This window comes from Puntigrus tetrazona, chromosome 20 (assembly GCF_018831695.1).
Source record: "Puntigrus tetrazona isolate hp1 chromosome 20, ASM1883169v1, whole genome shotgun sequence".
NCBI lineage: Eukaryota > Metazoa > Chordata > Actinopteri > Cypriniformes > Cyprinidae > Puntigrus > Puntigrus tetrazona.
Genome location: NC_056718.1, coordinates 9,539,499 through 9,550,308, shown reverse-complemented (window position 1 = coordinate 9,550,308; position 10,810 = coordinate 9,539,499). Strand labels below are relative to the sequence as shown.

General features: G+C 38.0%; 2 protein-coding genes across 6 annotated transcripts in view; both read left to right on the top strand.

Moving 5' to 3' along the window:
• Window positions 1-106: 106 nt before the first annotated feature.
• si:ch211-191a24.4 (uncharacterized protein LOC100150331 homolog) lies at window positions 107-4,468 on the top strand. The gene is made up of 5 exons (XM_043220124.1): window positions 107-198; window positions 813-1,125; window positions 1,627-1,753; window positions 1,842-1,948; window positions 2,943-4,468. Exons 3-5 carry the CDS (start codon window positions 1,629-1,631, stop codon window positions 3,596-3,598), a joined length of 888 nt encoding a protein of 295 aa, XP_043076059.1. The 5' UTR covers window positions 107-198; window positions 813-1,125; window positions 1,627-1,628; the 3' UTR covers window positions 3,599-4,468.
• Window positions 4,469-5,247: 779 nt separating this feature from the next.
• The window catches only part of si:ch211-191a24.3 (tensin-3), a 35,396-nt gene continuing 29,833 nt past the window's right edge, over window positions 5,248-10,810 (top strand). For 3 of the 5 annotated variants that reach the window (XM_043220087.1, XM_043220086.1, XM_043220085.1), the window contains exons 1-6: window positions 5,500-5,686; window positions 7,660-7,838; window positions 7,957-8,007; window positions 8,673-8,795; window positions 8,918-8,982; window positions 9,826-9,909. In XM_043220087.1, coding sequence (XP_043076022.1) covers window positions 5,515-5,686; window positions 7,660-7,838; window positions 7,957-8,007; window positions 8,673-8,795; window positions 8,918-8,982; window positions 9,826-9,909 — 674 coding nt within the window. In that variant the 5' untranslated portion in view covers window positions 5,500-5,514. Of the gene's footprint in view, window positions 5,301-5,499; window positions 5,687-7,659; window positions 7,839-7,956; window positions 8,008-8,672; window positions 8,796-8,917; window positions 8,983-9,825; window positions 9,910-10,810 lie in introns of those variants that run through there. The other 2 variants (XM_043220088.1, XM_043220089.1) reach the window with 2 other exon arrangements.

Here is a 10,810-nt window from a genome sequence, read left to right as displayed (position 1 = left end):
GATATTTACTGTTGACAGTGACGCATAGTTGCATAATCCGCATATAAATCACCTAATTTTCTTTTATTACCACATTCCAGGAGGTAGGAGCCTCGAGTGACAGCCCATTTTAAGGGTTTCGTTTAAAAGAGACTCAGTCAGAGTTTTGAAGAAATGAATCTTCCTTCATTCTGGTTCACAGCTCAGAAGGAACGAAGGGTGAGGATGCCGTTCGTTGTTATATATCGAGGGCATTTGTGGACAAACGTTTCTGGCGTCTTAACTAGTGTCTTAACTAGTGTCTTAAATAGAGTCGGACGCTTGAAACACACGATGAAGCTTCGTCAGCTTGAGTCAAAATCACGTGATTCGTTTCAAAACTGCGATGTTTCGCAGATAGATTAGCTCTGCTAGCTTTTTGTAAATAAAGTTTGGGTCATCTCGGAGTTTCGGAAAGGTTAGATTTTCCCATCCCTTCTCTGTGCTTTTAACTTGCCTCAGCTGTCTATGTTTATAAGGAATCTAACGAATCCCCTGTCTGTTATCCATGAATCAATTTGTAGCTTATTACTAAAATATACATTGTACGTTCTGTACATAATGTTTGTTTCGTGCGTACTGTAATCGTTGTTGTTTATTACTGCAGTTAAAAAAAATCAAACCCGAGTATTTTTTATTATAAGGAATCGCTTGTGTCAATGACTCAATGACTCGAGTCGTAAAAAAGACACCCATCGCCATCTACTGGCGTGACTGAATCGTTTTAGTGAACTGATCCAAAAGATGCGACTCCCTGGAATGAATCAAACACAATTGTTTCCTCACTGACTTAGGTTTGGAGCCAAAAGAGGCACATCTGTTGCGGACACAAGCCTGTGATCTCAGGCATCAATCAGCCGTGACCCTTGCTCCCGTTATCACGGATCGGATCGTTTAGTACAACAAATAAGCGACCAAACGAGGCGGTTTGATTGCGTTTAGTTGCCGCGTCTGTCACCTGTTTCTCAGGTCCCCAACCCCACCCATTCTGAAGGTATCATCGCGAGATTTCACTGACGGGGTTCGGTCAAAATCTCATGTCTGCGGAAAAAAGCGGAGTTTTGATTAGGAAAAACAAAACAAATGTGACCGACGTCTATTAAGCAGGTAAGCTGTGTTCGTTTGATGCGTTTAGAAACATTATTTGGTATATATGTTAAGAAAAAACGAGGGTTTAATGTTTGGACCGAAGTCAACCGAAACAAGAGACAAGTGAAACTTATTTACCGATACTAAAGAGCAGGTTGCTTTGCGCAAAAAAGTGGGACAGAAAGCGGAAACATCTTTAGTTAAAAGAAGGATTGTGATTATGATATAATTGACAGATTTGCCTTTTTATAATACATAGTACTTTACTGAAAAATGCTTGCTGTTTTGTTACTGATAGATAATAATAGAGATTTTACTTTATATATCAATAGACTACGTACCTCTGGATGGTACGACGAGTCTGTGCACAGATAAATACATTTATAAGCTATAAGTAATATATGCATATAATGTATGTACATAAAAGTCATTAATGAAAAGAATTACATCCCTTTTCTATATTGGGGTCTCTTTATCCTATAAACGCATAACACACCAAAGCATATTTTCCCCATGAAGCAATGAGCCAGCCATCCAGAAACTATCGCCCGCAGAGAGAGAGAAATGGGGGACACTATAACGAGAGGCGAGACCGAGAGCCCCGCAGCCGTCGAGACAATCCTAGTGAGCGATCAGGCAGTGAGAGGTGAGACCACGTCCTGCCTGTAAACAACAACATGCACATTTAAACTGGAACTCGTGTGCTTCATCCTTTATAACTGCATCTGACCCAGGTCGTCCAGCCAGCCACCGTACTACCCCAGAGGCTCCCAGAGACAGGTGAGGAGCGCCCCTCGAGAGCACCGGGAGTCAAAATGCTCCTACATCTGCTCCAGGAGAGGTAGGCATTCACAGATGACTGTGGATGGGACGTGAGTGTTAGACTGAAAGAAAAACCCCACAGCGCGCATGCTGGAATTTTATATCCACACAACTACGTCAAAAAACTAGTTTCAGGTAATTCTCTGAATTTGGGTGTCGTTTTCAAACATGCCCTCACACAGGTCTGGTTTCAGCCCGGCTCAAGCCACACCTTCCGACACCACACAATGTATTTTTACCCCCCTTCCTCCTTTCTCCTGGTCTAACCGGTTTAGCTTTTTAAGCTTGTTGATACCAATCTTTCATTTGCAAACCGTGAGCTATATTTACCATTTTTTTTCTCATTCTTGCGACACATAGACAAGGCGTAGCACACGGTATATAGCGTATTACCGTTGCTTTATATACGTCATTTTATTTTAATGTATTAAAATGTTTTTCACTTGCTGTTGTTTTAGCAGGTGACCTGTATTCGCATGCTTGTATAAACAAGAGTTGGTGCACACGCATGTTTGTTTTTCTTTCACATGCCGTACCATTGCAAACAATAAAACCGTAATTTAAGGTCGCTTACAAATATATTGGTTGTCTTCGTGGGAGTAGGAGGGTTTTGTTTAGTGGTTCTCATCCCTTTTGACTTAGTCATTATCCAAAAAATATTTAAGAGCCATCGTTATTTCTGCTTCTTGTTTTATTAACAGAATTTTGAGTGTTTGTATACTCAATTAAACAAGATTAATCATGCGATTCTGTGAGGTTTAAGATTAATTCTGTACGCATTTATAAAAAGCTATATTAAGCTGAGGTAATTAGTTAAATAAACAGATTGTCTATTTAGAAAACAATATTATTCTGCCAATACATTTTTACATTTTATATCCTAATCCTGTTTAGGAATGAATATTCAAAATCTTTATTTGAAAAGGAGGTCAAATTGAATAACAGGCACGGCTTCTCATCATATTTGGACATTTTTGTTCTGAACGCTTGTTACGTTTCCGTGTGTGTTTCAGGTATTGTGTTGATCTGCGCCGTCCTGACCAATGCGTTGGTGCTCATCTGTATAGTGGCCGCTCACATGTCACAGCTGGGCATGTCTGCGATGGGTATGGGTGGAGTGAGCTTCGTCGACGCCATCATTCCTTTTGAGGGGGTGGAGCTGCAGCAGGTGCGTGATCTCGACATGCAGTTCGGGCAGCTGAGAGCCCCGGGAGTCTACGGCGGCGTGGCCTTCAGCCTCACCTTCGGCGCGCTGTCGCTCCTATTCGTAGTGTCCAGCAGCAAACCCCCCCACATGCTGCCACGGAAGCTCCTGGTCGGACAGTTTGCTTTCCAGATCGTCGGCGCGGCGGCTTACGTGGTCGCGGTGGGTTTGTACCTGCACTTCGTGATCTCGGTGAACTCCACCGACGTGTGCGTTCGGCGCGAGCGGCTGTACGCTCGCAATGGATATACCTGGATGAACTGTAGTGTGAATGGGGGGGATGCGGCCGTCGCACTGTTTGGAATTATAACCGCAATTCTGTACGCTGTCGGAGCCGTTTTAACGGGACAGACGATACGGGATGTCAGCCGTTACTTGAAGGAGCGCGACCGCTATGAAGCCGAACGCAGAGAACAACTCGGGGGTTCTCTGAAAACACCTCTCGATTCTAACACTTATGTCTGACTTGTGAAGAAAAAATGTGGACTCAGCGGATGTACATAAACTGTTTGTTTTTTTTTAACTTTAACTGTGAAAAAACAGTTTTTAATGCATTTTTACAAAAAATCGTTTTCAGTTTTAATGAAGTTTATTCAGTTAATAAACACCAAATAATTCCTGTATATATTGAATTGAAACTCTGGTATTTAGCCTTATGAATAGAATAAATACATTTTAAAAAAAGTGAATGCAAAATGTATTCACTGATGCAGTGAAGCTAAATTTTGGCTTTCCTTATGATTTTTCTATAAATTTTTTGTGATCTTCAGGTAATGAGTAAAATAAGGTACGTGTTAAACATTTTTTGGTATACTTTTTTGTACTACTACATAAATTACACACACTCACATCTCAGATATGTTTTGATGTGGTTACCTATGCAGGGTTTCTCTTGGTATTAAAAAAAGTCTTCCACAAATTAAAGGTCTTTAAAGTGGCCCAGAAAGACTTCAGCTCATAAAGTCACGGTATTAAATGTTGCATGCACTGCAAAAATTAAACATCCTTTTTTTCAGTACTTTGTCGCGTTTCCGATTAAAGTGTCTAAACATGTTTAATAGAAGAAATTGACTTGATATGCAAAATAAGATATATTTGTTCAGGGTAAGATATTTCTTGTTTATTAATAAAAAGCACATATTGGGTATGAAAATGTTTTCCGTTCGGATTAAATTGATTTCTCTCAGCCTGTTGGCAAATATTTTATTATTACAAATAATATAATTCATTTAGATGGATTTTCCAGAGAACAAGACTTCTTGTGATGCAATTTTTGGTTTTTGATTTAAGATTTAGGTTTATTTTGTAAAACGCAATTAAAAGAAATAGAGAATGGTTTGGAAGTTGTATTAATAATTTCGTTCTCCTTAAACATTTACATTTAGAGAACAGTTTAATGTGCTGCGTTCCTCTTTAATGTACACCTTACACCTTGTGTAAACCCCATTATAAAACCCATAGGAAAACCTTAGTTTAGTTAGTCTTCAGGTTTTTACAGAATCATGCTGACAATTTAGTTCAGACTAAAATAAAAAAAAAATGAATCCACTTACTATTAAACCTGACTTTCCTCTTCTGTTTAACATAACATTTTTAAATAATTCTTTCTTTGTATATAAAGGTCGCTGTGAAAGAAAGTCAGGTGTTTGGAATGACATAAGAGTAAATGAAGGCAGTTTTTTAATGACTGATCCAGCAGGGGGCAGCAGATGCACATGCATTTTCGGCCCCTCGGTCTGATTTACCCCCCGTGTGTGTGTGACCTTACATAGCCTTACTGCTGAATGTGACTTTAGCGTTCATAATACCAACTTTTTGTATACTCTTTTCCCAGACATTATAAAAAATGATTGTAAAGATTCCTTACAGATAGAGCATTGTTTGAAATCAACTAGCGGGTGCGTTAAATAGCCCTAGACGTGCTTCACAATTTCTCTGGCGACTAAAAATAACTCTGTGTTTTCCTAACACTAAAATGATGTATATTATGTATATTTACACTGTTTGAGGAAGGTTCAGCCGTCGCGCTCCGTCAGAGCCGTTTTTCGGTTTGTGATTGACGGGCGTAATCTCTCAACTCCAGATACAGCAGGAGTCTTAAAAGCGCACGCTGGTAATATTTAACCATTATGACCCAGTTACAGTCGATGGATGGAACAAAACGTACGTGAGTTCACATAGTTTCGTTAATTATTTGGAAATCAATGGATTACGTGATAATTGTGTGTATTTTAACGATACAATCCATTCTATATCAGGTGTCCTTTCTAATATGCGAAGAAAAAAATCCAGACATTACTACATCATATGTCCATTGTGTGAGTCAGGGCTTTTTCTTTTGTAATAGGGAGGTGTGTTCCCCTGGTACAGTTTCTTTACTCATGCTTACCACACAACAAGTGCTGACAACCAGCGAACACACACACGCACACACACACCACCACGGCCAAAGTGCATGTGAGCTCAGACAAAACCTTGTGCTGCATTTCTTCTCTCTTTTCGTGTTCACAGGAGCTCGGGAGACTCGAGAGGAGATTTCAGTTGGACAGAAGGGTGAGTTCTTTCAGCTCTTTCCGTATCGTTTGGTGAAGACAGCTCTCAGGTGAGCCATCGGCGTACAATTTGTCTTGTTTTCATGGATCTGGCTGGAGGTTGAAGGTTACAGACAGGTTAAGGATTAAAGATACTGTAGATAAGTGACCAGACGTATACTGACAGATGAAGCACACGGTACAGGTGGGCTGAAAGTGAAGGTGGGTAAATCTGATCCGGTGTTTAACCACACCTGCATCTGAAGCATAAGGCTATATTACATTCATTTTAGCAAGTAATGGACCACAAAGCTCTGCTTGAAGAATCGGTGGATTTGGAAGCAGGTGTTTATACTGAGACGTAAATAGAAAGGAGAAGCACTTTCTGTCTTTTTATGTGTTGCTAATAGGTGTGTCCATTTACTTCAGGTCAACTCACAAAAGAAAGCGTCTGATTGGTCTAATATTGAGTCTTACTCCAGTTCAGCGTATGTTGTTTTGTCTCTCCACTGTCACATGGCAAGGGTCAGACAATGTCACTGAAAGCACGTATTGGAAGCCGTGTGGTCTTGCGCACTACACGTGTTTATGGGTCAGAAGTGAAGTAGGGGACTGAGGCCAAAATGGCAGGAAAAAAGGAATTCATTTGAATTAATTAACTTTCTAAAGCATCGTTTTTGACTCGGTTATGTATCGTAATTTGCACAGTAGTATTATTATTATGAACTGTTTTTATATTCACAGAGGAAAAGAAGTACTGTATAGAAATAAATAAATAGAGGAAGCGTCCTTGGTGTGAAAGTGAATGTGTCAGAGCAAAAGCAGATTTATATCCTGTGACTCTGAGTCCTTGGGGAAGGAACTGTTGCTGCTTAATCAGGCTGTGGTTTTTTATGCATGTTTTTTGTTTTTTTAATGCCGATTATAAAGTTTGATTTCTTTATTAGTCCTTGTTTGTGCTCTTTCTGCTTCCCTGAAGTCACTTTGTAAAGAACCACCTTCTTTATTTTTTCTGCTCTAATACTCTAATACCATTTAAACGTTTTGAGGGAAAAAACCTTTTCAGCAAGGTGCGTTAAATTAATTAAAAAGTGACCGATGAAAAGGACATTTATGTTTTTATTTCTTTAATAAAGAATATTGAAAAATGTTAATTGTTACCACAAAAATATTAAGTAGCACAGCTGTTTGTAATACTATTAATGATAAGAAATGTCTCTTGAGCATCAAATCAGCATAATAATATTTAAAAAGGATTATGTGACGGGGTCACGTCATGAAAGTCAGTTTTGCCATCACAGGAATAAATTTTTTTAGATTTTAAATGATATTTAAATAGAAAACAGATATTTTGAATTGTAGTATTATTTCTCAGTTTTATACACTGTATTTTTTTGTATTTCACTTCTGTTTGTTTGAGCATAAGAAATGCTTTTCTCAATAACATTTTAATGGTAGTTTATAGATTGTAAACTTCATCATAAATATCAGCAGTAACATTTTAAAAACTATGACCTAATAATAGCCGAGTTTGATATTTATGTCATGAACATTACTGGCATGCTTGAGAAAATCAAGTTAACTATGATTAAGTTTATCTTTTCTCCAGCTTGTCATTTCCAGCGAAGCTGTAATTATGCAAACAAAAATAAAGATGAAAATGTATTCCCCACCATCAGCATTTCCACTACAGGACACTACTACACACACGGCTTTCATAAAATAACTGAAGTGTGAGATTTCTCTCATCTTTATGTTCACTGCATGCATGTGGAGTGTTGCTATGAAAATGTACATGCATTAAAACTAGTGAGTGTGCATAAAAACCGTATTCAAGATTAATACGTCTGATACAAATGGCTTATTATAGAACCTGCAAATTATTTCATATGTTAAAGTGCAGATCTTTCATGGATTCTTCACTTCATGCCAAAGCGAATGCTTTCAAAGAGTCTTCACACTGCTGTGCTGAAGCCACCCTCATCCTCTCTGCAGGCCTCCTCCTGCGAGGGAACGCTACCGCCATGGCGGAGGGAACCGAATTTGACCTGGACTACATTACGGAGCGTATCATTGGCATCACCTTCCACCAGTCCTGCACAGAGCAGACGTACCAGCGCAATCTCCGCAGCATCACACGGATGCTACAGTCCAAGCACGCAGATCGATACACGGTGAGCAGACAAGAGCAACAAAAAAAAAATCAGCTCTTAGGGTGTGTGTTTGTTGACTAATCTCAGACTGTTGCTATTGGAGTCCCATGAAACAAAACCTTTATTTTCCTGCATGCAGGTCATTAACTTATCCGAACGCAGTGATGATCTCAGCAGGATGAATCACAGGGTAATGTCAAACTGTGTGTCACGTGACTTTTAAAGATGTGTAATTCAATTCAAATGTTTGGGCATGGTAAGATTTTGAATGTTTTTTAAAATAGGTCTCTTGTGATAAGTTCTGCATTAATTTGATGATATTATCATCTTAAATATTATATATATATATATATATATATATATATATATATATATATATATATTATAAAATAATGTTAAATATTGTTGTTATTAAAACATATTTATAAATTTGTATTTCATATATTTTAAAGTGGTATTTGGCGATATTTGGCTGAGAAACAGCTATTTGTTTCTAGAATCTGAGTGTGCTAAATAAAAGTAAATCAGAATATTGAGGAAATTTCCTTTAAAGATGTTCCCAGCAATGCATATTATTACTCAAAAATTAAGTTTTGATATATTTAAGGTAGGAAATGTAAAACATGTATAATCTTTACTTAATATCCTAATGATTTTTGGTATAAAATAAAAATAATTCTTTCTAAAAAAAAAAAAAAAAAAAAATATATATATATATATATATATATATATATATATATATATATATATATATATATATATATATATATATAATTACTATTATTATTTTAATGAAAGAAAAAATTCTTAGTGACCCCAAAGTGTATGTATACCCATTATCTCTGTTGCTGTTAGGTGCTGGATCTGGGATGGCCAGAACGACACGCTCCATCGCTCCATCTGCTGTGTTCAGTTTGTAAAAACATGGACAACTGGCTCAGGGCACACACTGAAAACGTGTTGCTGCTACACTGCAAAGTGAGATTTCAAGATATTTGCTGTTCATTCTCAGGTTTAAAGTCCATTATTTGTCTCTAGGACTTTGACCCTGTCCTGTAGGAATGTCACAGTCGGTTAACTTCTTCCTGTGTCTCTCATAGGGCAGCAAAGACAGAGTGGGTGTGGTAATATCCTCTTACATACAGCTATCTAATGTTTCCGCCAGGTACCACTCAACAACTCAGTTTCACTGTTAACAAGTAAAAAAACAATCTTTAGAAAATAATTGCAATCTCAGACAAGCTGCTTAATGACAATTTTGGTACTATATACTCACTCTTACGCCGTTCTAAACCTGTGTAAGTTCACAATTAAATACAATAAATTGGCATTGGCGCTTTTAAGTCTTGAAATAGTCCTTTTGATTATATTTCAAGTCTTCCGAATTCATATAATAGCTATGTTTAAGGAACAGATTCAAATTTAAGTAATTAATTATTGAAACAATTGATGCAGTCATGAGAGTTCATATGCATGTCCAGTTTTTTAGACATTTTTTGACATTCAATTGAACAAATCCAGTGTTAATGGTTTGTTCAGTGCTCCGGTTACAAAGATTCTCGAGTTAAAACTCACTTGAGGGGAATATTATGAGAGCAATTGTATGTGGTAATTACTCACTTGTAGGAAAGAAAGTCATGTGGATTTGAAACAACATGACAGAACGTTGATTTTTGGATGAGCTGTTCCTTTAGGACCTTTAAAGGCGTTGTTCACGCAAAAATGATTTTTTTTTTCATCATTTGCATTTTCATCATTTTTCACCCTCATTTTGTTCCAAACTCGTACGTTTCTGCTGTAACATGATAATGTCTGATATTAATCTTAATAGCTTCACCTGGCATCATTTCAAAAATCTGTGTTTAAATATATAAAAGCGTTGTGAATTGATAGCGTGGACGTAATGGCTGCGCGTTGCGGCATGTACTGTACGTTAAATCATTGCACAATTGACCAAACAACATTATTTTAGGTCTGTACATTCTTTTGTGTCCTGTCTGTCTCTTAGTGAGAAGCATGCGCTGGATCTGTACTCTATGAAGAAGTTCTGCAGTGACAAAATGGTTAACCTTATGACTCCGTCTCAGAAAAGGCAAGGCCCATTTGCTTATGCATTAACTTTCTTTTTCCTCTCGTTCCTGTTTCTGTCCACCTTGAAGTACTGCTTGGTCCTGCTACGGCCGTCGGTCACTCAGCAGTTTGTCATGAGTGAAGGTTACACACACGAGAGGAAATCCCCCTATGCGATCTGGATGTCCTGATATTATTCACACTTCCTATTTCTGCGAAATATCTTCATTCTACACTTTTTACATCACACTGAAAGAATATCACCCTTCATTCACGTGCAGACTGAGCACTGATGATTAGCGCGCTCTCGTTTTTCCTTCCCTTATGCTCTCCCGTCTCTATTGACTCTAGAAACACGTTTTGTAAGATGAGTTATTGTAAAGCTTCGAAAAATGGCAACATAAATATTCTGCTCTGATCTGTTGCTGGAACAACACAAGGAGCTGTTTTTGGAAACACTATAAAGAAGCTACGTATTCTCTTTGATAGCGAGGCGCACCCAGAATAGCACTAAATCAACGAAGAAATGTCAAGAAATTCAAGTAACGCTTTTCTTTGCAAGTTTGTTTTCACAACCGACTTTTTCCCCTTGCAGTACCAAGTTTATCATCAGTGCTAAAAATTAAAATTTTCTCCGAATTGTAGCGCCTCAGTTCGAGTGGCACGTGAACTGCCCGTCTTTTCCTCTTTGCTAGTTATAACACAAAACAAGCATGAACGAACACAAGAAGCATCTTGTTTCAACCGCAGAAAGATGTCGATATGCGCAATTTTTGAAGTTCAAGTCCACCGACGTTAATCTACTCGCTTGTCTGGTTTGTTTGCCAGACATATGTCAGAAGGGCATTATGATGGGTCAGGTTGCTTGCCATCTGAACTCCCGGCAAAGGGTCAGTCACGATAATCCAGTTAACCCACGATTC